General features: G+C 34.7%; 1 protein-coding gene across 4 annotated transcripts; it reads right to left on the minus strand.

The window, feature by feature from the left end:
- Positions 1–1,929: 1,929 nt before the first annotated feature.
- LOC128222200 (probable nuclear hormone receptor HR3) lies at positions 1,930–21,252 on the minus strand. Of its 4 annotated transcripts, none has more exons than XM_052931115.1 (11): positions 21,123–21,252; positions 19,558–19,590; positions 19,175–19,271; positions 17,951–18,081; positions 17,341–17,482; positions 15,051–15,205; positions 12,660–12,781; positions 12,082–12,214; positions 11,646–11,753; positions 9,154–9,270; positions 1,930–8,597 (listed from the first exon to the last, which is right to left on the minus strand). In XM_052931115.1, the coding sequence occupies exons 1-11, from the start codon at positions 21,163–21,165 to the stop codon at positions 8,338–8,340; spliced, it is 1,341 nt and encodes a 446-aa protein (XP_052787075.1). In that variant the 5' UTR covers positions 21,166–21,252; the 3' UTR covers positions 1,930–8,337. The 4 variants fall into 4 exon arrangements, with proteins under 4 accessions (XP_052787075.1, XP_052787077.1, XP_052787073.1 ...); XM_052931117.1 differs by having other exon boundaries at positions 17,389–17,482; positions 19,558–19,593; XM_052931113.1 differs by having other exon boundaries at positions 19,558–19,593.
- Between the last annotated feature and the right edge of the window lie 5,861 nt (positions 21,253–27,113).

Raw genomic sequence — 27,113 nt, forward strand, 5'->3', positions numbered from 1 at the left:
AATCATAAAAAATGTGTTTTAGTACTGTATGATACACATAATAAACAAATAATCCACTTTTGGTCGTTAATTTTTACACATTAAATATTTTTAAATTTCATACACTCTATATCATTCACAAGTTATGAAGGTTAGCAGATTTCGGATTGAGACATATGTATGGAAACGTGCTCAGATCTACAAGATGTTTTCGATAAAACAACTGTATATGTCGCATGCATGTTCAGAAGGAAGTTATCTCCAAGGTGCAATCGCTCAACAAGCACAAACTAGTAGTGTTTTCGCATATATTTTTTTGATAACTCTGCCAAGAATACTGTTTATTTACCGACTCACAGATCTTCGCCAGTAATTTTGACCATGCACACCGGCCGGACCCGGCATGCACCAAAGGCATTTAGTGATCCTTGTGGCGCGCATTTCAGGATGGACTCCCACTTACTGGTAATTTGACCAAGTTTGACCCGTTGTTTCATGCTCGTTAGAGAATTATGCATTAGTTCAACTAATTTAGTTGACATGCTAGGGCTGAGAGACCATATGCATGAAACTTGTCTAAGATGGGATCACGGGGCAGATAGTCTTATGTCTTATGCCTTTGAGAGGTCTATTAGAACTATATATTTGTTCTCATCAATGGTTTTTCTAGTCTTCAACCCACTTAACATAGGTACTTTGATATCAATATGTTGTTCCAAAAAAGGCCAGGAAAGGATGAAACATTTTATCAAACTGACTTTTCAGTTTCTCGCTAATGACACGTGCATATAATTTGGACATTAATAGTAAAATACTCACTGATGTATTGTTCTTTACTTTGGGTCATCTTTCTTAAATATATGGGGTAACTAGTGCTAGTTTTAGACTATTTGAAAATGATCCTTGGCTTATGGTTTCATTGTTTCGGATGGGAACTATTTAAGTATATCTACCAGCTACTGTATGATGAATTTGGGGGTATCAGATCTATCCCAGTTGCTTTTTTCTGGAGTTTACATACTAGTATCAATATATTTTCCAATATTTATCGGCGACCGGGGTAAAATGAAAATCAGATGACATTTTGCAATTTTGGTATTTTGTCAATACTAGGGTGCTTATCTTTAAGCCGAGTTCCAGATATTCCAATATTTTCCACTAGTTTGATATAAAATGAATTCATTTTATTTGCCACCAGGTTTTGATCAAAAACCGAAATTATTACGTTGTCTTTGAGTATCATTGGGTTGTCATATTTATTTATAGGTTTTTGTGACAAAAAGGGTAAAATTGTCGGCCTGTTTTTAGATTAGGGCCCTCCACTATGTCACCGTTCTTTATAAACAATTATAGATTCTCTTTTGACCTTGGTTTCAGATTTTTGAATTGTGTGTAGCTTAACCAGTATGCCATGTTCTGATTTCTGTTATAGGTGTTTCTTGCTAGACGGGTCTTGTAAATAAGTACACGGTATCTAGAGTTCATGAAAGATAGTGGATTCCTTTTTAGGGTTCAGTTTTACAGGGGCATGCTCGTTAATGACTTGTTTCAATAAATGTTCGTGATACCAATATATATCTTCAATATGCTGAAAAATATGGGCGATATGGAACGGTTCAGGTGAAGGTTGTTCATTAAAAATGTTCTTGTATGTCCTTAAATTGTTATTTTTCATAAATGTCTCACATTATTCTATAATACTGGATGCTATTATATCTATCTCCAATATATCCCTTCAAACATGTTTTCGGTTCTATAAATACATCCGATGTATCAGAACAGTGGTCTGAGTTTGACAGTCTCAGTTTGGCAATCTCGGTTTGGCAGTCTCGGTCTCACAGTTTCGATTTGACATTCTCGGTTTGATATTCAAGGTCTGACAGAGACTTCAGCCAACTGTCAACTGTCAACAGCTTTCAGCATATCCTAGTGTATAAACAAACAAAAGAGTACAGTTATATTTGTGTTTATTATCGTACATGCATGGTATCAATTATGCACATATATTCAACAAAGTAAGTACAAATGTTATCATATATACAATGTTCAACATGATCATATACAAGTTAAAAATAATCACTATCAATATCCAACACTTCATTGTATTGCAATCAATGACGGGCAGTCATCACTTGTTTATATTGTAATCAATGACAGGAAATAATCACTTGTGTATATTGTAATCAATGACAGACAATAATCACTTGTTTGTATTGTAATCAATGACAGGCAACAATCATTTTTTTGTATTGTAATTAATGACAGGCAATAATCCCTTTTTGTATTGTAATCAATGACAGGCAACAATCATTTTTTTGTATTGTAATTAATGACAGGCAATAATCACGTGTTTGTATTGTAATCAATGGCAGGCAATAATCCCTTTTTGTATTGTAATCAATGACAGGCAATAATCACGTGTTTATATTGTAATCAATGACAGCCAATAATCACTTGTTTATATTGTTATCAATGACAGCCAATAATCACTTGTTCATATTGTAATCAATGACAGGCAATAATCACTTGTCTATATTGCAATCAATGACAGCCAATAATCACTTGTTTATATTGTTATCAATGACAGCCAATAATCACTTGTTCATATTGTAATCAATGACAGGCAATAATCACTTGTTCATATTGTAATCAATGACAGACAATAATCACTTTTTTGAATTGAAATCAATGACAGGCAATATTCACTTGTTTATATTGTAATCAATGACAGGCAATATTCACTTGTTTATATTGTAATCAATGACAGGAATATTGCAAACCACACACCAGTTCAAATCTGAGTCAGGTCAAGAAAATCTGTTTATAAATGATTTATGTTGGAGCAGTTGAAATACCTAGCCATGTAAAACATACCAAAGGCTCATATCCAACTTAGAATTAAAGAGATATGTGTCTATCCATTTTAATGGGCCATATTTTTATTGGCTTAATTATTTGTATGTCGGTTGCCATTTGCAATTTATTACTGAATATATATTTAACATTTGCCCTCATTGCATGTTTATTAAAATAAAAATAGTCGGAAACTTATAAAAATGTACAATTTTACAAGATATATTCGTGATAAAAATAAAACAAGGTTCTTAACTCTAATATTGTGATATAGACTGTATGACAATCATAAATGTGAGAGGAAGTTTAAAGTAACATGATTGAGGTTGTGAAACACTATTTGTAAGCTACATGTACAAGTAGACATGCACAAGACAGTAGTATACGAAGTATATCAGAGTGCAGCTTCCTATGAACAGCTGTTTCAGTCATATGAAAATCTTACATATTAAATCAGTTCTCAAGAGAATACAAATGTGAGTGATGTATAGCTTATATTCAAAACTATGAACATGTTAGATAGTTGAAATTTTACACATAATAATACTTGATGTCACAGTAGTATTCTTGTACAGGTAAAAGTTGAGTTTCTGCTCATAAGAAGTGCACATAAACACATACTGGTTATGGTTTTTTCCAGTTAAAATATTATGCATTGTTTGATACATTGTATTTCTGCTTTAAAGTAGTGTACATAATACAAATAGTCTTTTTGAGCTCAGAAATAGTCAGACCAAGTCCATAAGTACACATATTAAGTAGCGTTTTTCAGCTCATGAATAGTACATATGTATGTATACGAGCAGTGTTTTTCAGTACGAAAGTACTCATCATGTATATATACAAGTAGTGTTTTTTAATTAAAAAGGAGTTCACATGTATGTATACAAGTAGTGCTTTTCAATTAAAAAGTAGTCCACATGTATGTATACAAGTAGTGCTTTTCAATTAAAAACTAGTCCACATGTATGTATACAAGTAGTGCTTTTCAATTAAAAAGTAGTCCACATGTATGTATACAAGTAGTGCTTTTCAATTAAAAAGTAGTCCACATGTATGTATACAAGTAGTGCTTTTCAATTAAAAAGTAGTCCACATGTATGTATACAAGTAGTGCTTTTCAATTAAAAAGAAGTCCACATGTATGTATACAAGTAGTGCTTTTCAATTAAAAAGTAGTCCACATGTATGTATACAAGTAGTGCTTTTCAATTAAAAAGTAGTCCACATGTATGTATACAAGTAGTGCTTTTCAATTAAAAAGTAGTCCACATGTATGTATACAAGTAGTGCTTTTCAATTAAAAAGTAGTCCACATGTATGTATACAAGTGGTGCTTTTCAATTAAAAAGTAGTCCACAAGTATGTAGACAAGAAGTGTTTTCCAGTAAAAAATAGTCCACATGTATATATACATGTAGGGTTTTTCTGTTCAAAGCAGTCCACATGTATATATAATAGTGTTTTTCAGCTAAAAAGTTGCCCACATATATACTAATAGTGTTTTTTTCCAGCTCAGACAAAGTAAAAATGTACATATACTAGATCAAGGCAGCTATACATACATGTACAAGTAGTGTTTTACAACCACAATCTTTAGAAAAAACACTGCAGAACACTGGTCAACAAAACTTGTTCCTCACCGGTAAACATTTAAGATGCATTAACGTGTTGCTGCAGTGTGTTGCTGCAGTATATTTCACACGGTACCAGTCCCAACAAAATACAAATCATGCCTTTAAATAAGGACTTATTTATGAGACATGACCTTAACCTTGTTATGAATACATGAAACATTATAATATGAAAAAGCTAATTAAACAGTTAAACAAAATGTAGAGACCATTAAAAATACACTATTTCTTAGCTTCCATATAACATACAATACAAGGACTAACTAACAAAATAATATTGACATTTTAAGTTTTGTCATATTTTTTTTAATTCTCTGATTAAAATCCTACATATATGAAACCTAGCTACAATTTAGAGGGAAATTGAAAAAAGCAGTCTCTGATTATGTTCATAGTTATGAAAAGTACTGTTACCTTTTGTTATTACAAGTCAGAAAAGCATTGCGCCTGAATATTCTTTATCTTTGTGTAAAAAGGAACTAGTGTAATTTTCCTAATTTTGGCAATTTATTATTTAAAACCCCTTCAATTCTTTCATCAAATACTTGCATTTCAATTTCATTTAGGGCGTTTATTTAATATTTTCTTGTACAATCAGTTAATTTTCCACTTAATTCATGAATACAGCCCCTGAACTTACAAAATTATTTCAGTTTTAAAATTTTATCAATCTGGATTAAGAATTTCAAGTTAAAACAAAATACTAATGTAAAGAACAAAATTACATGTTTTTTTTTTAAATGACCTAACAACCTTTATATCAGACTTACGTCATTGCAGATAAACATTCATAAAAGCATCTCACGCCAATATTTTATAGGTACAAACAGTTAGATTTGATAGTAACAAGTCCGATATACATGCTTTATAATCCAGCTTCAAAGTGTGTGTGGGTTGTCATGTAAAATTTAGTTTTATACCATTTTTTTATTCTAAGACATGAACAATGAATATATGTTAACATTATAACTCCAAAAAATGCGAAAAGTATTCCTATGGCACCTGCTGGCTTCATGTGTATACAGAAAAACCCAACCACTACTGTACACAATGATAGTCGAACAAAATTGCCAAAAGTTGTGTAAATTTGTGTTTTGTTCTCATTTCAGAACCGAACAACCAGTAGACAGGACTTTTACTGTTTAATTACAAGCGAGCAAATAAATTACAGCAGTATTCACTTATAAGTACGCTAGTTATTGAAACATTGTCTTGACAACAGTACAAGGTCGTTAATAACGTCACCCACTGATCTAGTGCTTGAAATCATACAACTCTCCCTTCGCACTACTGTATTATTCCAGACACTGATCTTGTGGGTGCAATAACCATCAAATAATACCAAATTCAGAAAATGTATCTGTTAGTAAGCTTTTCAAGTCGCAAGATAATGTGCATACTAGTTAATGAATTTATATCGTAAATAATATACTTAACTAAGCACCTGTTACTATCTAAACCAACTAATCAACAATAAAAGCAGATCCCCTGAATTGATTCCCTGACATATACTAGTACTAGACATCAGATTTCTATTCCACACATTCAAATACACTTTTTCTACATGTTTCTAGTATTTTCACTAAAAATATACCAATACTTTTCAAGCCACATGTTGTTTACATACCCTAAGATATTTTCAGTAGTAATTTTAAATCACACTTGCGTGTTTACCAATGTATAAAATACTACTAAAATAACTATATAACAGGATTGGTTTTAGTTGCATTATATGACTGGGACTAACTGACAGCATTGAAAAAAACAGTTCCTACCAAAATACATGACAAGGGTACAGATTTGTAGTTATTATGTAGTTTTTCTTTGATTTTAGGTGATATTAATAAAATTTCTTCAGTAATTTCTTAATTTAGGCAGATTTTCTAAAAATATCGAAGTCATATTAAGCAAAGATTCTACATGTATATCATATGACCAGGGAAATACTTAACTTTAGAAATCAATTTAAGTTAGGAAATTAGATGTTTTATGAATACCAACTCAGAAAGGTAGTAGTATTCTATAAATTTATGTATATACATGAAAATCCTTTTACTGAGTCTAGTTAAATCATTTATCTTGTAATAAGAAAGCATTAATACAGTGTATACTTGAGGCAGATTAAAATGGTTTCTTTTAAGATTAAAAAATACTTCACAAAAACAGAAAATTTTATATGAAGTTTATAATTCAAACATTTCATAATTAGCACATGATATTAATAATTTTCTCTTCCTCCCTCTCTAATCAAATATATGTATATATATTTATGTATGTACAAATTAAAAGACTGGTTTAAAAACTAATGCCAAATTTAAAACCACAAATAATTATGGAATTTTATCTAATGAACATACAAGATTCCCTTGTCACTGACCTTAAATTAAAAATTAAGAGATGAGGCCACAATGAATTATCTGTGAGTTTCACCTTTCCCTTCCAACAAAGTTTACCTATTTTTTGTTTGTTTGTTTTTTTAATACAGAAGAAGAAAAAATATCACTATGAAAAACGAAAAAATATGCTAAAAATAATCTGGTTACATGTAATTTTTGGGAGTCTATCAGGAATGAAAAAAAACAAACAATTTATTTATTGTGGCCTGGGGCCCATACTGAACCAAATATCATGTTCCTAATATAACAACTGAACTCGATATCACAATCAATCATAAATGTGTAAAAACAGACCCAAAACCTGCACCAAATACCTATTATTAAAGTGACACTCCTTGACATTTCTATTTTCTCACTCCTTGACATTTCTATTTTCTAAGTTTACAAAAATAGTTTGTTTGTATGCAAGAGTTTTCCCAATAATAAAAGAGTACATGTTAGTCACAGACCATTTCATTTCACCTTTAGGCAAGAGATCCAGCAATTATTTGATTTTCTTCGATAATAATTACATGCTTTCAAATAATTTATTAAGTGCACAATATTTATCATTAAACTTAAAAGTTAATCATTTTTCTTCCTGGTGATCAGTTATCCCATTGATAAAATGGGTCATGAATTATTGGCTACTTCTTTATGGTCACTGGGCTGATCATTCAGAACTTTGTAATCACAGTAATCTTTTAAATGTGAAATAGTTTATGTGCTACTATATTTGAATAAAACAAGCAGAGCTGAAACAGTTGTCTTAACATGTGTAAGAACTACTGTAGATCATAAACATGTCCATGAAACTTAATGAGAAGTTAAGATTTGAAAGTTAACTATGATCATTTTTAACATTGTTCTTAATATGAGCAACGTTCTGAACCAGCCTACTATGTATCATAAGATTGTTAAAGTTAACATTTAGTCTATCATAAAAGCAGGTGTTTCAACTAGATTAAGATTTTATAAAGTGGTATATCATTTGAAGTGTTTCCTGTATTAAAAAAGATCAAGAAAGAGTAATATTTCATTGACTTCTTATCAGTTATATTGATAGTAGTTCACTTAATAACAGTCCATAGAAAAAAGATTTCCTTATTGTTTAAGGCAATATAACCTAATCAGGAATGTCACACTTAAACCTAATAAAGAGTTTCACAAATAAAAAGAAGCCTTTTAGTAAGCTTGGGGCCTAAATAAAATTCACACTCTTATAATTCCAACAACAACCTTCCACGGATCCAGTTGGATCTCTAATGCAACCCAAACTACACATATTCCTTCATTTATAAAAAGGAAAACAAGAATTTTCCCTCAATATTTATACTATTTCTCAATTTCAATGTTCAGGGTTGTTTATCACCCTTGTTTTTTTAGTCACCGAACCCTTCTCAATCCATGTTTTCCCAATCATACAGTACTCAAGGGAGGTTACTCTCAATGTTTTCCAGAGTACTCAAAGGGAGGTCACTCTTTGACTTAATACTTCAAGAGTTATCCTGCCCTTCAACACTGAAGAGCTCTTTATGAAGAGCAGGGAATTCCACGTCTGGCTCCGCTTGTTTAAACTTATTAAGCACGTTAATGTGTTGGGTGTTCAAGTTCCGAACAATCCAAGTTATTTGGTTAAGCTTGGTAATCATATTCTCATCTTCACGATTGTTTTTACCAAGTTCCAGTTTTAGGGCTGAGGTGATTTTTTCATACAACTTCTGTATGTCTGTTAAGTCTTTTAAACCAGGTCGATCTGAAATAGACAAAAGAACATGAGGCCACAATAAAGAAATGAACAATAATTTGACTGTCTATTGGTCAGGGCCAACCTCCAGGTCAAGTTAAATGCCCATAGGTGCAGGCATTGTCGAGTTATCACTCAAACTTTTCGCATTTAAGGTCACTGTGACCTTTGACCTAATGACCTCTAAAACCAATAGGGGTCATATACTGGTCAGGTCCAACCTTCATGTCAAGTTTGACAACTATAGGTCCAGATGTTATCACTCAGACAAGCTTCGGTCTACTGACAGACTGACTGACCAAAATACCGACTGACATGTGCAAAGCAAAATACCCCCTCTTCTTCAAAGGTGGGCATAAACCCTGTTAAGAAGCACAAGGCTAAAGGCCCAAATGACAATGAGCTAGAGACACAAACATCATTATTAACATTACAAACACAAAAACAGAGACCAAAAAATGTTATACAACAAATACACAAACACCACAAACAACTCGTACCCTCATCAAAATTGCTTTATTGTTTAATGATGGGATTAAGTCTTGTATCAGGAAATGCATCTTACCTGGTCGTACGAGAAGTGTTGCACTGAACAGGGCAATCTCGCCCTCTGTGAGGCTAATATGTTGTATCGTCTTCACCAGGTCAAATATCTGGTTCTGCAGTAATACTTCTTCCTCGGCTGCAAGTACATAACATGTTTATATTAATTTACATGCCTGTCAACTGTAGACTTGCAATGTAACGAGGGTTTAATTTTTGCAACTTTTTATTGATTTGATCATGTTGTGTATTTAAAACCACTTAAATTTTCAATAGTATTGTATATTTGGTATTGCATAATTGGTATTGCATATTTTAAGTGTTGCTATAAAGAAAGAGCAACCACTAATATTAAAGCAATCAACAACTATTTATAAGCCATACATGCAAACATGAAAAAGGTTCATCATATTACTGATAAACATGTATGCTTCTTAAGGGACTCAACACCAGATGGTCCAATGATTGGCAAATACATTATTTCAAAAAGACAAGCCTAGTAGTGTCAATACCAGCTAGTATGCGACCGATACTACATCATTCTACATGATTAAAAGAATATCTTGTCCCTGTCTCAGCTTCATGTATGAATCCGTTTAAAAATAGCGCACAATACTTAGCATGTGAAAGTCACATGATTAGTACAGATACATATAACGATGCTGTTTTTAAATTGACTTGGATTTTGATTGTGCAATCTGTGGTGTCAGGAGCTTTTCTCCCGAATCAGACTTGTGCATATTTTGAGATCTGATTGCATAGCAAGTACATTTTGGTGCTTACACACCCCGTAAGAACATTCTCACGCATGCAAACATAACTGTTATGTATAGTACCTATGCCGGAACACAACATAACTGATAAGCACTTCTTAAAAAGGAAATATGCAAGTATTTATAAAAGTGGTGGCGCTGTTGCCCTAGTGGTGGGGCTATCGAGTATGTTTTGCGCTTGAAGTAATATAAAAAGTAAACGCTTTTGGAATGAATACAAAAGTTGCTATGTTTATCATTCATTGAACATTATGCTGGTTATGCATACTACTTGCGGAAACAAAACTCTACGCGAACTACCTTAACCTCACTGAAAACTATTTCGAAAACATATGGCTAGATGCTGTTAATTTTACAATATAACTATACGTATCTATCATGTGTGTCCGGTTATGAGAGAGGTATTCTTGCATACCAGACGTGTGTTTCCGGTCATTTGACCAATGCTGAAAAAACGTATCTTACACCACCATGTAAGATGAGTTATGCGCAACAACGCGCTCCTTCTTATTTCTTTTATTGTATGGTTTATGAAAATTACATGATTTCATTTCAATAAAGCGCAATCAATTATATAAGTATGCAATTAATTAAAATAGATAATGAATAATCGTAAAAACGCGATTTAAATAGTTACTATTTGACATCAATAGTGATTTAAAAGTACTGCGCTTTATGACGTCAGTAAACAACGTTTCACGCGCTTTTTGGTAAAATGTCCAAAAGTGTGTTTTCTACCTCAATTCTTCCACAAATTGATAATTTAAGATATGCAAGAAAAAATTCAATCATGTTTTTCCGGTCCGGATTGAAAAATCCGTCCTTTGGCCACGCTGCTCGGCAAACCTTGTTACCGGCTTACATGCGTGCACTCGGGTCGGATTTTTCTATCTGTACCGGACACACATGATAGATACTTATAGTTATATTGTAAAATTTGGTTTTGTTTCCGCAAGTAGTATGCATAACCAGCATAATGTTCAATGAATGTTAACATAGCAACTGTTGTATTCATTCCAAAAGCGTTTACTTTTATATTACTTCAAGCGCAAAACATACTCGATAGCCCCACCACTAGGGCAACAGCGCCACCACTTTTATAAATACGTGCATTTTTCCTTTTTAAGAAGTGCTTATCAGTTTTGTTGTGTTCCGGCACAGGTACTATACACAACAGTTATGTTTGCATGCGTGATAATGTTCTTACGGGGTGTGTAAGTACCGAAATGTACTTGTTATGCAATCAGATCTCAAAATATGCACAAGTCCGAAAAGCTCCTTGCACCACAGTTTGCACAATATTGAAACGAAATAGTAACCAGCCTACAGTAGAAGTGTTCTTACACAGTACCACATTATCCAATTTTCGAAATATGTCCGTTTAATGAAATTATCAAATAAAATATAAATCATACTCACGTTTGTTCATGTAAATATAGGGCACAGCTCCACCACGGAAGTGTCGACAGCTCTTTTTCTTTGCACCAACGTAAAGTGGTGGAGCTGGCGTTTAGAGGCCGTGCTTTTACGTCATTATAAAATGGCTTTGGAAAGATATTGCAAAATCTTCATTTAATAAGGGCAAAATACCTTTTTACACATACTAAACTGGCTGTAGTACTTTTTTCAGCACTTTGAGATCAAGAATGAGTTTGTGAGAAGGTTTTCAAAAAAAGGCCGAATAAAAAACTCCCAAGCAGTTCTGTGACACAACCCACTTAGTTTTAGAATCACTACTTACTTAAGTTTGAGAAGGCTTTTAATGGAACAAATCTATCCCCAAATATGACACTGTCAGTGGTACCGTCATATGCCGTTGTACATCGAAGTAAGGCCAGCTCGAAACTTCCTGTAAACAGAAAAAATATATATCAGGTGTTACATGGTGTAATGGGTACATATATTAGACTATATTTCTTCAAAAATGTGCCAGTCATTTTTTCTAGCAAAGGTCACCATGAACTTGAACTCTGACCTAATCATAAAAAAAATGTTACTGAACAGAAAAGAATTTCTATGAAGGCAAAAGGGTAGATTTGCTGATCTCCATTCGGGTAAAACTTGTACAGCACCCTCCTATATAACTCATTCGGTAATACTGGTGGACTGTGTTACCTTGGCTTTTTCAAGGCTTTTATAAAAGTTAGATTTTGTTTTCCTTTAACATGTCTGGTTACCTGCTTTTAGCAGCATAATTTGATCATCCTGTGAGAGATCCATGAAACCGGGAACCATTTTGGCAAACTCTATAATCTGCTGTACAGCAAATGTGAGTTTATCGGCAACCTCGGCCCATACCTGTCTGTGAGTCTGGAAATGAATAAAAAGTAAATATTCATATTTATTTATGTTGAAAATTACTGAATCCAAAACTTTGTTAAGTATGTGCTTCAAGAAAGAAAAACAACCACACACTTGAAATATTTAAGGCATTTGAAAAGGAATATGCATTTTACAGCCTATCCCGTCCTCATAGATAAGCCTGGACGCTGACCCTAAATCTTGGCATAAAACCAAATTCAACAAGCCATGCTCTTTGATATCAAGAAATTGAGCAAGCCCGGAAAGCCATTCATAACATTTATATCATACATAACCAGATTTTGGTAGAGGATTTAAATTCAGTGCCCACGGGGGTGGCCTTCAGTTCAGCAATGATTTCTACACTGTACCCACCATATTTTGGTAGAGGGTTTTAGTTAAGTGCTGACAGGGTTCGCCTTAAATTGAGCGATGGTTCCTATATTGTACTCACCATATTTTGGTAGAGGGTTATAAGTTCAGAGCTGACAGGGGTGGCCTTCAGTTGAGCGATGGTTTCTACACTATAAGGGCTGGTCCTTTGATGAGCCTCTAAAATTGCTTTCCCAAATGCCACTGAAATAAAGAATTAAACTTAGACATACATTATTTAATGTATCCAAATCTCTTTTAGGGTTTTAGCTGGATTTAAAATGGCAGGGTGCTGCAGAGTAGGGTGCTAATGGTAAAAAGGGCACATTGTTTCGGGCTATGAAGAACCTGAACATAATGAATTTGGCAGAAATTGTTATGAATAGTAATAAATTGAAACTTAATATTAGGTCTTCACTGCCAAATATCTTTTTATATGTTTCAGTCAAAACAAAAAGACATAGCTGATTATGCAATTAATACTATGAAGGCATAAGGGTGCCTACTATGAAGGCATAAGGGTGCCTACGCTGGACTCCATGAGGACAGAAGGGTGCTAGCAAAAAGGAACAGGTTGTAGCAGCCTTACATAACTCTTTGGCTAAAACACTTGTATTAAATCTATAATTTTGTTCTGTGTTTTGAATAGGTCCATTCTCTAAAGTCTGACACTTGTTTGATGAATGTAAACTGGTCTTGTTCAAAATTTAACATACATAATCCTCATTTAAGTGACATATTTCTAATTATGATAGAGCTGTCCATTTTCATTTAAGGCTATCGGAGGGCAAAGGGACATGACTAGTGCCCTCTTTTCCAAATAGTATTCATACAATACACACAGTCATCTTCTTTATCACAGGAGTTCAAGAAAGGAGGAGGTAAATAGAACTATATCTGATCAAATATGTTCTTGCGAGAATAACCGCATAGTATCTACATTTAACAGAAAGATTGTAGGGGTAAGCTGCCAGACAGAAAGATTGTAGGGGTTAGCTGTCACACATTGAGACTGTAGGGGATAGCTGTCAGATTGTAGGGGTAAGCTGCCAGACAGAAAGATTGTAGGGGTTAGCTGTCAGACATTGATACTGTAGGGGATAGCTGTCAGATTGTAGGGGAAAGCTGTCAGACAGAAAGATTGTAGGGATAAGCTGCCAGACAGAAAGATTGTAGGGGATAGCTGTCAGACATTGATAACTGTAGGGGATAGCTGTCAGATTGTAGGGGTAAGCTGCCAGACATTGATACTGTAGGGGATAGCTGTCAGATTGTAGGGGTTAGCTGTCAGACATTGATACTGTAGGGAATAGCTGTCAAATTGTAGGGGTAAGCTGCCAGACATTGATACTGTAGGGGATAGCTGTCAGATTGTAGGGGTTAGCTGTCAGACATTGATACTGTAGGGGATAGCTGTCAGATTGTAGGGGTAAGCTGCCAGACAGAAAGATTGTAGGGATAAGCTGCCAGACAGAAAGATTGTAGGGATAAGCTGTCAGACATTGATACTGTAGGAAATAGCTGTCAGATTGTAGGGGTAAGCTGCCAGATAGAAAGATTGTAGGGGTAAGCTGCCAGACAAAAAGATTGTAGGGGTAAGCTGCCAGACAGAAAGATTGTAGGGGTTAGCTGTCAAACACTGATACTGTAGGGGATAGCTGTCAGATTGTAGGGGTAAGCTGCCAGACAGAAAGATTGTAGGGGTAAGCTGCCAGACAGAAAGATTGTAGGGGTTAGCTGTCAAACACTGATACTGTAGGGGATAGCTGTCAGATTGTAGGGGTAAGCTGCCAGACAGAAAGATTGTAGGGGTTAGCTGCCAGACAGAAAGATTGTAGGGGTTAGCTGTCAGACATTGATACTGTAGGGGATAGCTGTCAGATTGTAGGGGTAAGCTGCCAGACAGAAAGATTGTAGGGGTTAGCTGTCAGATTGTAGGGGTAAGCTGCCAGACAGAAAGATTGTAGGGGTTAGCTGTCAGACATTGATACTGTAGGGGATAGCTGTCAGATTGTAGGGGTAAGGTGCCAGACAGAAAGATTGTAGGGGTTAGCTGTCATATTGTAGGGGTCAGCTGCCAGACAGAAAGATTGTAGGGTTAGCTGTCAGACATTTATACTGTAGGGGATAGCTGTCAGATTGTAGGGGTAAGCTGCCAGACAGAAAGATTGTAGGGGTTAGCTGTCAGACATTGATACTGTAGGGGAAAGCTGTCAGATTGTAGGGGTAAGCTGTCAGATTGTAGGGGCTAGCTTGAGGATTGTATGGGTTAGGCGTCAGACTGTATGGGTTAGCTTGTAAGACAGTAGTGGTTGGCTGTTTAAACTGTACAGATAAGGGTTACCGTAGTTGTCTGATGCATTAGCAGTAGGAAATGAAAACTGTCAGGCTGTAAGTGCTAGCTGTAGGACTGATATGTCTATCACTATCCTTCAAATATACACTTGACAAACTTCTGCAGTGGTTTACTTACCATTGTCCAGTAAATCAACAGTTCTCAGTACCACTGGCGTGGGGGGAGTGGCTGTTGGACTGTAGGCATTAGCAGGTGGACTGACGGGACTTGTGCTCTCTCCTGCTCCGTAAACATAACCGTTCGGGGAGTACACGTAGTTATCTGTGTTGTAACTGTAGCAAAGAATAGCAGTCTCATAATCATGTGTTACATGTACACAAATATTAAACCATATGCCAAAATGCATTTGAATAAATAAATTCAAAAACGTACCAGTAGAATAAATTAGATGATTAGGAACAAATGGCAAGCGCTTGTCTTTTGGTTTTATTTATCACGTAGTGAACAATATGGGACAATTATTTAAGTATGAGCCTTCCTAAACATGTGCATAATGCATCTGGTATCATGTGTACCAAATTTCATTTGAATATTTTGGACCAGTTTTGAGTTATTGAAGATATCAAGGTAAAAAAGGGCATAAATGAACAATCATTGAAGTCAGAGTTATGGGCATTGCAAACATGTGTGTGTTGCCTATGGCAACAAGTGTACCATGTTGCCAACATTACGGCTATCACACTTCCTTGACTTTACTGCTTCAAACAGACAAACTTATTTGTGGCCAAAAGACAAAGCATATTATTTTGAATAGCTTATGTTATTCACAAACATGTTTATCAGGCTTAGGGTCTTTAACGCTTGTCAGTTAAGCCCCATTAGTATTTTTACTGGTGATTTCCAGAAAAGTAAATTGCTAAAAAGCAAAGCAAAGCCTAGGCATATCTATTTGTTGACAATAAAGGTACACAGGCAATAAATAATATTAACTTAGGTCATAAATAATTGCTTAAGCACAAGATAAATTTACCTGATTGAGATTAAAAGAAAACATGTCTGAGCTAACAGAATATAAAAACAAAATATGTAAAGGACTTTGTTTACAATAAAGCCAGAAGAATACTGGTGATAAATGCAATAAATATAACTGATGATTTTTGGTCAACAATTGTGAGGAAAAGAACAAAGTCTAAGAACTATTTCATTAAAGAAATAAGGATGATTAAGTCAATCTAACGTAACAACTATGTTAGGACAACACTGACATGTTAGAAATTAAATACTGAGGAAGAAATTAATATGACCAAAAGTATAAACTGAAAATCAGACAATTCTGATCAGTTTATGATAAATAGTATAATATATTCAATTATGTCAAATTCAGGCCAATTTACACATATTTAGAAGAAAACACAACTGTGCATTTCAGAACATTATGTTAACAAATATTGCACTGTCCCAAGAGAGAAGACAGAAAAGCTTGTTCAACGCACTATTAAATTCCCCAATTTAAGGAATTTTACAAACATAAGGCAACACTTGCTAAAAAATATGTCATGCTTCCAAATTTCCATACCATGGAAGGGGTAAGGAGGACTTTCATTGTTTACTTTGATGATATAAAATTGACCTGATATATAAGCAGGATTCTTCTTCTTTAAAAGCATGATTTATAAAGCATATTTTAAAAAACGCAATACCAGTGAAAGCTTGAACCTAGTGTACATGAACAAAATTTACTATAAAACTTAAATCCTGTAAATAAGAGTATGGTGCATCCTTGTAAATGATGGGAGTGTACATTAGGAATAAATCCTGACACAGCTTCAAGCTTACAGTGATCAATGCTATCCCCTGTATACAGAAATGTGCACAAAATGGCTATTGGTTTAAGAATAACGAGACAGCCTGTGAAATATTTTTGTATTCAAGTTACTTAGGGCTCACTCCGACTCCTTTACCTAAAACATTAGTACAGGAAGTCTGTTTAGTCTGAATGAAAATTTAGGAGTCTGAATTTTTAATTCAATTAATTTTATTAAACTTATTTGTGAAGTAATATTGTTTAAAATGTTAATCGACTAAAAATAAATCACAACGAAACTCCCATTACTTTGTTACTACATTAGAAGGTATGGGTTCCATATGGGTCTTTTCGTGCTTATTATTATGCAGGCTTACAAGAGATTCATATTAAAGCAGGTGACAGTGTTATTTTGTTTATCTTTTTTTCACGTCATCAAAGAGCTAAACTGTTCATGTGGAGCATTGCTAGTTTTTTAAGCTATTGCCAAGGTAAAAATCATTGTACCTAGAAAATAATAATAAAAATATTTGAAAAACAGATACACCAAAAATGATGAATCCTGACCATAATGTACAATACATTCTTCACCCAAAGATTTTGAAAACCATACAGTTCTGTATACAGTTGTGTACATGCGCAAAATACCGCTACAAAGCTTACGTGAAATGGGAGTTGTTATTTGGGGAAGGGAGCTCGGTGTGCGCGTACCCGTTAACACCTGGCTGGACCCCGGCCTTGATGAGCTGGGCCTCACCCTCCACTTTCTCACGCTGTTTCTTCGACATTCGGCCAAACTTCACCGCTGAAATAGTATTTATACAATGCAATTTTACGTTTTTATTACATGCTTTCCAATAGGTTTATAGATATTGTACTGATGGGATATCATTGATACCTTGGTAAAAATATGAGGCATAACAATATATCGATTAGATTATATCTTGGCTGAGCCACTCTTAAAAATACCAATTTTGGTTATTACTTGATGAAATAAAATTGACATCTCACTAAAACATGCAATTAAATCCTATGAATCAAAGATTCATCAAGGCTTTAGACAGTACAATCTGTGAACAATTATGTTTACAAGCATTAAGAGTCATATAACACTTATCCTATATCCACATTAATTGATTATGTCATATAATTATTAGACATTAAACTAATTATCGTCACTGAAATCATTGATAGAGCTACATGTATTATCACTGCTGAAAACATGAAAAAGAAGCTGAACAATCCCTGTTCATTCAAACACTGCCATTCTTACCATCCCGAGACATGCCGAGAGCCAGACATTTCTGCAGTCTGCAATACTGACATCTGTTACGATTGACTCGGTCAATCACACACTGTTTGTTGCGGGGACATTGGTAGTTCACGGGACCAGACTGCGAACGCCTGAAATAACAAAATAAATACATATTTTAAAATGTATATTAAAATCAATTGTTCAACATCTGCAGCTTTAATGACATCACTTCTTTTATTGACTAAATTATCATGTGTTTTCCCTAGTAAAACATGTTGAAATATTAAGACACAAACCAGGCTTTCCTAGAATCAAAGGTGTTAGGAAGATGTTGCATTCATTGGAATACAAATGCAATGGAACCATCTGAGGGAAATACAATCATCTAAGAAATCGCAACAAGAGTGCACTGAATTATACAAGAGATATAATGCTAGGATAGAATATATGCAGAGAAAAATTAATAAGAAATATCAGGTAAAATCTCAAAAATATGAATTTCAGAATCTTTCTGAAAACAGCCTTAAATGGAATTGTTTGTTTTCTTCTATACTTTACACCATATATATATATATATGTTCTCGCAGGGATAACTCGAGCCAGCATTCGCGATTATTCACATAAAAAACACCTTAATAAATGAGAGATATTCTCATGCTCGATTTGCATGGCCTCTCTTTTAGTTTATTAAATTACGGTGTCACTGTCTTTTATTGTCCGCTTGTGCCATCTTGATTATTTTCATCTATATCATCATATTAATTTTAAGCATTTATGCGATGCAGACACAGTCATCGAAATAAGACTTTTGGATGAACAAGCCTGAATTCTTATACCATTGCAAGGCATCAAATTTTTAACAAGCCCTGCTATTCATAATTTGAGCAAGCTCGGAAGACATTTAACAGTGCAGGGCTTGCGGGCTTGTACTAATTTTCACCACTGCAGACACAGGTTTTAATCTGCATTTAATAAGCCTAAATCGTCTACAATATCAGAAGCATTCTCAAAAGCTCACAAAATGTCAGGTCAGAAAACTTTTATCACTGTGTTATGCATATCATATTAAGAGTCTCACTGAAATTCAAATTCTCTCACGGATTATGGACAAATGGGAGCAATTCTCTCATTGAAAATCTGACATAGAATCTAGTCAATCTACCCTATACTTGTGCAATAATTTTAATCATATTCTTTGGAGAATAACCTCTTACTATCTGACATAAAATCACTAAGTCTTACCTGAAGAATCCTTTGCATCCTTCGCATGTGATGACTCCATAGTGAACACCTGATGACTTGTCTCCACATATCTTACAAGGAATCACCTCGATCTGAGCTGTAATATAAGAATCACGTTAAACGCTGTAGGGGACCACATTTCTTACAATGAATCACCTCAATTTAACAATATACTTTATTCTAGGAATCCAAACCTTAACATGTCAAACAATTATTTAATTTTAATTATATTCTAACCCATTAAAATCATGTACCAATTAAGGCAGTTACTCCTGAAATTTTCAATTCATATTAATAAGTATGTTTATAAAATTTCTGAAATTAAGGTGGCAAGCGTCTCTTTAAAAAGGACTGGAACTAGAAATAAATTTTCAGTGATTTACTTTTAGCTGGTGTGTATGTTGACGAGGAGGCTGCTGCTGAAACATACAACGAAACTTGTAGATTTCAAACCGACATTCATTTTAGTTTCAGCGTTCTCAATAAATACCTGCTGTCGGCCAAAATGGACGGTTCAAGTGGCAATAGGGCCGCTTCAAATTTGGAAAACTAAATTGATTTTCAGTAGAATAAGTAGAAGCTGGTCGGTTACTTTACTATTTGAGACGATTCAACCAAAACTTATTGAGAACCCTGAGTTTGATTCATTTTCAAAAGAATGTTCAGAAATTAAACTAATAAATGAGCCGCATTGTGTGATTTAGTGCCTTTGGACATCGAGTTTTATTACAAATCAAGTATCAAATCATTTATAAAAAAAATGCCAATAATAACAAATTTTAAAATTCATTTCTTACGAACTTCTTTCTTTTGAAATAAACGATTGTCATTGGTGCATCATTTTCTTGACAATTTATGACCATTAGTTTACTCATGTTTCCATAACAAACATAGATTTTGTTCCAACTTATTTTGACTGCATTCTAGTCTGTGCTAAATACAAAAAAGGTACATAATTTTTTTCTTATTTATGGTCCAAAAAGATTCTGTTTAAGGAAAACAACTAAAGTAATAAGCCAGTTGTAATATTGATACACTTATGCTACACGTCATTTCAATAATGAAATTTTCGTAACGACGTCATGTGCAAAATGTCAAATTTAGTATACAAATTACACAATACCTGGTCTCACTTGTAAACACTTATCTAATGCAATATAAGTGATATCATCATGAAATTTTCTTCCTGAAATGTCATTTAATTCAAATATCCAAGAGATTAATCAAGCAAATGTATATGTCCGAACGCCCATAAGCGCTCAAGCAACTCAAATACTAATTACTGCATTTATGTGACAATCAGCCTTTTTCTGTCATTGACCTATTTTCATGGAGTTTTATGTGTTTATGGTGATGTATATCATTTGAGATATCCAGAAATATCAAAATGAAACAGAAAGTAGAGATTATTTTATACAACATTTATTGAACGCCCCTCCAATATTCACAATGGACTCGTCCAATGAAAAGCAAATTCCATTTCATCCACGTAGCATATTTAACCGCCGTTTCATCAGCATATACTAAACGATTCGCGATAACTGATTAAGCTGAAGTTGCATTTGAGAAAACAGTTGTAAATATTCGAAAAAAATAAGTCAAAATATCTTGAAAAACAAACAATAATTGATCAAGATGAAAACGCAATGTGGAACGTACAAACGACTAACGGGTTCCAAAATGAAGATAGCAATTGATATCAAATAACAATCGCCATGCAGATGACAATAACTGCATTAGTAAATGTAAAATATAATCGACCATGTGCATGACATAGTTCCAGAACGTAAACAAGAAAAGTAGGTTGCACGGTCGGATTAAATACCCTGGTCAGACTGATTTTGCACATGGCCGTTTTGCGCCTTACGAAAACTGAGCTTGCAAACCGCAGCGAAAACTTCAAATAAACACAGAAATAGAAGGAAATACTTTAATGTAAATGTATTACCTTTGTTAACAGCAGCCTTAGGAGGCTGGAGATTGTCATCCATTTGACCCAATTCAGCCAAACGACCTAAATATCCACGAATTTACAGCTGTGTATCCGCTGATTTTCCATAAATAACACTCGATTTCGCACTAGGTCATTGCATTATCATCTAATTAGCATAACATATCCATACACGTAATGTCCAAAATCAATCAAAGAATGAATAATTTACTTTCATTAAAGAACGATCTTCTTATGTGTTTATATCTTACCAAAATATATAAAGCCCTTATCATGACAACCGGATTTTTACTTTAAACTTTCCACGCAAGTTTAGAACTATTTTTAGTGCGTATAAAATTACTAGTGCATACTACGGCTAACCTAGTTCCCACCCGCCGCTAGGGGCCGCACTGTAAGTGCAACAAAATGAGGGCCGTTTAATAATCGCTAAAAATTGTACATTCTCTCGAAATATGTTTTATCTCGAAAAATAAACCAGGCATTTGATTGTATCTTATTTCACGTCCTATCTTTAATTACAAGGAGTATTTTGTGGGTGTATATAATTAATACTATAAAGCAGAAACCTCTATAACATGCCCGAGTATATTGACCCATCAGTGACCTAGTGACACACATTCGGGACTCCATGTACATGTAGTACTCATTCATAAAAGAATGTTTTACATCACGATTTGTAGTCAAATGTTAGAATTGTAGCAAATTGTACTAGAAATCATATCTAAACGTACATGTATACACAAGCCAGTGTCACGTACCCTGTACCCCGCAGACACCTGACGTCGGATTAATAAAAGGATTTTCTTTTAACTCGATTGTCACTACATGTATAAGTATTCACGCTCGATTCCTAGGTATCCATTTTGAGAGGTCCTTGTGCCGTTTGAACAGCGGAATCGTCAATGACGCCAAGTGTTTTAATATGGCGACGTCATCAATTTATTTAAATCTGACATACTTCACATTTCAGAAAAATAACTGATATACCTTGAATTCAAATCAATTCGTACATTTCCAACTAAAATATTATTTCATTTTTTTTCTCTTTCTGAAGTATGTTAATTGTTGTGTTGTCCTTGAGTGTTTTAACGTTAACATGATCTGTCTTTTAAGCTATATCCTGTTATTCATGTTAAGACGTTTCCCGTTATCCATGTGTAGAATTTCCCGTTATTGCGGTATCAGCCATTTCCCGTTTTTCATGTTCAGCCACTACCCGTTATTCAGCCCTAGAGTTTACTGACTATCATCGAACAAAGATGAAATTAAAGATAAAGTACGCGAGAAATTGAGGGACATTGTTATCCGTGTGAGTGTTCAATTGCCAAAATCCATACAAGAACGCCGCAGGAAGCATTTGGTTGAAGCCAAACGGAACACCAAACAAACGCTATATAACTACACACAGCCGTCCGTTCCTGGGACCGGTTCCGGAACTGCCTCCATGCGGCTCCCTGAACCCCGGGAACGGCCACCACATTGACGGCTCCAGAAGCAGCCATGCCGACGGACGCTCGACTGACGGTTTGGGAGACGACCGGAAGCCGCTGACCCTTTTTTGTCCTGGAATGTCCAGGGACTTATGCCAGCGACAACAAGTAGTTACGACATTTTATTATTAACGGAAGCTTGGAATGCAAATTTAACATTTATAAGTTTATAGTCATGAATGATTTTCGTTTCCTTGCCCAAAAGGCAAAACGATATGTAGAATGGGGGAGAAATGTTATGTATAACACGCATAAATATGATGGTTATCAGGGGCGATTTCAGGATTCGCCGCTAGAGGGGGGGGGGGGGGGGGGGCGTAACTGCAGGGCGTACCCTTTTGACTTGCACCCCTCTCTCAGTAACGCAATTTATTTGGTTTAAAGTGTCGAATGGGGGGGAGGGTCCTCCCCAAAAAATATATTAACAATTTCTTGTTCGAAATGGTGCATTTTGGGCGTATATTATTGCCTTTCTTCTCCTACATCGAAATAAATAGTAAACTTGGACGATTTTAAGGTGCGCCCCCCCCCCCTCCCCCTCCCTGAATCCCCTATTGGTTAGGATACATTAAGGTTTCTTACTTTGGTTTGACAATGATGTTTATATGTGTTGCCTCGTCGACTTCACCATACCTAGTTATGCCATTATAACCAATACGGTGATATTATAATTGTTGGTGATTTGAATTCCAGAATTTGAATTTAAAATTTCTTGACTGAACATTGTGACATCGACAATCAGATATTTATTGTATTAATAGTTATTTAAACATAGATTAATGGCTACATGAGTTGTAAATAAACATTTTGTTTGGATGTACATGTACTGCGTTGTGATACTCACATTTGCTTAAAATGCTATATTCGACAAGTTGTTGATACACCAACAGTTATTTTTTATGGTTATATATCTGTATATTCTTCATTTTGTACCATTATGTAAGATGTGTACACGTACATACATGTACATACAGTTTATTATTATGTCCGTCATATTACATGGAGGAAATAAGAGTAAAAGGTTATTCACATGCTACAAATTCTGTAGGAATAGTTTTTGGTGCAAGTGTAGTTGTTTTATGGTATACATTAGCTATATACGTGCATTCGGAACTCCTTGGCCATTTTTTTCAAAAACGATAAAATGGCCGAGGAGTTCCGAATGAGCTACGTGGTCACACAACCCTCAGTTAATCAAGCGCCAAAATATCACATATATATTTTCATCTGCATATATATCATATGCCTGTTTATCAGTTAAACATGATAAAACACAAAAATAAATAAAATGCATCAACCTTTATCATGCGCCTTTCATATACTCAAACTGTCCTCATTTTTCAACTATTATCACGGTATTTCTTTTCTTCTTTGTCTTGGAAAGAGCAAATGTTTGCCTTTATATATGTGCAAACCAATGATATAAAATTGCTGACAAAAAATCAGATCGCAGATTTTCATATTTCCGTTCGAAAATGAATGTTTTATTGCCTAAACCTAACGGTTTAAGAAAAAAATGCACAAAACATCAATTTTTGAACTTAAATATAAAAATCTGCGATCTATTTTTTTCAGCAGTCTTACTTAACTGGTTTCCATGGATTTTCGCAAAAATTGGGTAGTTCAAAGACAAAAAATAAAAAAAGTTATCAAAACGTTCAATCTGTGAAAGTGCAGCTTTAAAGGCACTCGATCGTTCCAAAAAAACACGTTATACTCACAAGAATACCTTTATGGTTCGATGATAAATGTAGGCAACGTAATGGGTTTTTTATGTTTAAAAGGGACATTTTTGAAGGCAAACAATGAAATTTGGAATGTATTGCTGTATGTTAGAAAAAAAAACTATTGCAAGGGCGGGTTCTAGGATTTGCCGTTAAAGGGGCGTTACTTAGGAACGTAAGTTTTTAAGGTGCACCCCTCCCTCAGAACCGATATTTGTTTGGATTAATCTGTTGGCAGGGGGTTAAGGGTACACCATCCAGAAAATGTTCATTTTCAAGTCCGTAATGGTGCATTTTGGGGGTATTATATAACTTTTTCTCTCATATAATGCAGTACACGTGGACGATTTAAGAGGGGGGCGTCGGGTAGGCCCTCCCCTGGGTCCGCTAGTTTATTGTACTGTTTAAAGACATGCCAAAGGAAAATATTGTGATAAAGGATAAATACATCATCAAATTTAAGTGAAACCAATCCGATAAACGTTTTGGATTTTTATCAATAAATATGAATTAAATAAAACACACAAACACGTAAAGTTTATTATCTTAAACGATTCGCCGTAACTCCTTCATCAATAGATATAAACAAACAATATAAACAGGAAGTTTATAAGTTTTTATCAATAAATATAAAATATATGCCAAATGAAAGGATGTCAGTATGATTTTTAACAGTTTATATATAGACGTAATGACAGTTATACTGCATTTAACATCTCGTTTAATGCGGAAGATTATAACGATGAAAATGTACAATTATATGTCGAAGAATTCGATTGTTGCTTTGCAATTATAGTGGAAGTTATAGAAAGTATTATAAATCTAAGTTATAAAGGAAGTTATCTCATTAATGTTATGGCTAAATTAGTTTCGGTATATGTTAACGCAGTAGGGCTGATATTTGGTGGAAAAAATAAAAACATGCTTAGTCCTTTACAATTAAGTTTAAGAGACAAAAGGAGCACAACTGATTGTTTGTTTATAATATATCAAGTCCACCAATATTCGTGCCATTGGGGACTAAAATATTGTAATAAAAACAACAATACATGTATGTGTACTTGAATGTCGAAAACGTCATTGTAATTTAACATCATCATTAATGAGGAAGATATTGAAATTGTTGATGATTTGTTAAGATTTTATTATTCTGTACTGTATATATGACAAATACATATGTATTGTTAAAATATTGAAAAGCCTTTATTGTCCATATATAGTCCTGCAATATTTGATGTGAAAACCTATCTGTCACTATTAGACTCTTTAATTACCCCGGTTATCATGTATGGCTCTGAACTATAAGGTAGTATTAATGTTGAAGTAATAGACAATCGAATCAAAATTATTACGTCTTTTATTATGACGTCATACACAGCAACGTCACGTCTTGGAAACGTCGACATTTTCAAAATCAACATAGAAACAGACAACAAGTATGACACAGTAAGTGTTTGTTTTTATTTATTTAATGCGACTCCTTTGATTTGTATCTTACTTCAGAAACGTGATTACATCGAATAAGGGTGTTCATTTCTGCAAAATAATGATTTCCCTTCCAGCTCGTCGTGTTCTGACAGAAGCGAATGCAGTGCACAGTTTGGTATATACAGTATACATTTCCTTTGTCTACTTCTTTTCTACATTTCTATAATTAATGTAATAGTTAAATGATATGAGGTTTAATCTTAATGATCAAGAATGGGCAGAGTGGGCGTAGCGAACGAGCCATTCTTAACCATTAAGATAGAACTTTAGGTCATCTAACTGACTTAGAGTAAATCCTCATTGGCTGACACATTGTACATAAAAATATGTCGCAGGGATTGTGTATCGGATGAGTGGCATTAGGCGGACCTTTGAAAACCCGCGAAAGCAGAAATTCTAAATGCTTAAGATTAGTACTAAAACGATTGCCTATCTGCAATTTCATTGGCTGAAAGCTGTAGGTTGTATTCTACTGCTTTGTTAAAGTTTTGCTATAAAGCTAATACTAGTAATTTAAGTTACTCTCTAAAAGAATAATTTTCCATACTTTTAAGAGTCCTGGAACTCATGTCTACAATTCTGTTGTTACTAATCATATACACATGGTTGTTTGTAGAATGTCGGAACAATCCGACTTTACCGCGGATACCGACAAAGTCACGTGAGAGGCTCCACAGCGTGGCGCGTGACGATCGAACTCAGCACGTGTCAGAGTATCTTCCCATGCTGGCCGTGCAGGGTTTTGGTATCAAACCTGCAAAGACGCCCATTGGTAATAAAGGTACATAAGTTACACAAAATATACATTCTTAGATAACTTTTTACAATTTTATTAATAAGATAATGTCAAATATAAGTAACACAATAAAACGCAATAACAAATAAATATACACATTACAAGTTATTTTTGTGTCTTTAGGTTGCGCAAACTCTTGGCTGGATCAGCATACAAATCCACATGACAGAACCCGCCAAAAGTTCTCAAACATCTCAGATGTTGCTTCAAATACTTCAAAAAAGGGCACGTTCATGCCACATGTGCATTTCGCCGCCGACGGGGGATCGGAGTGGCTTGCGGACAGATTTATCAAAGAAGCTCACGCTACACAGAGGATCAAGGCAGGTCACCTCATGTCCGAGTTACATGCGGAGTGCTCTGCCAGTAAATCCAATTTCCCTGAGAGGGAGCTCAACTTCCGTTCCATGGTATCCGATATGGCTGGCAAGGCGGCGAGGGCATCGGCTTCAGGAAGTTTCGTTGGTGTCGTCGGTGGTGTAGGCAT

This window comes from Mya arenaria, chromosome 16 (genome assembly GCF_026914265.1).
Source record: "Mya arenaria isolate MELC-2E11 chromosome 16, ASM2691426v1".
Taxonomy (NCBI): Eukaryota; Metazoa; Mollusca; class Bivalvia; order Myida; family Myidae; genus Mya; species Mya arenaria.

Excerpts from the sequence above, each read along its gene's own strand:
- LOC128222200 (XM_052931113.1), bottom strand. The coding sequence starts at position 21,165 with ATGGATGACAATCTCCAGCCTCCTAAGGCTGCTGTTAACAAAG. Across the intron at positions 12,215-12,659 it reads TAACCCTCTACCAAAATATG|ACTCACAGACAGGTATGGGC; the intron begins GTGAGTACAATA and ends ATTCATTTCCAG. Across the intron at positions 9,271-11,645 it reads AAAAGCCTTCTCAAACTTAA|CCGAGGAAGAAGTATTACTG; the intron begins GTAAGTAGTGAT and ends ATGTACTTGCAG.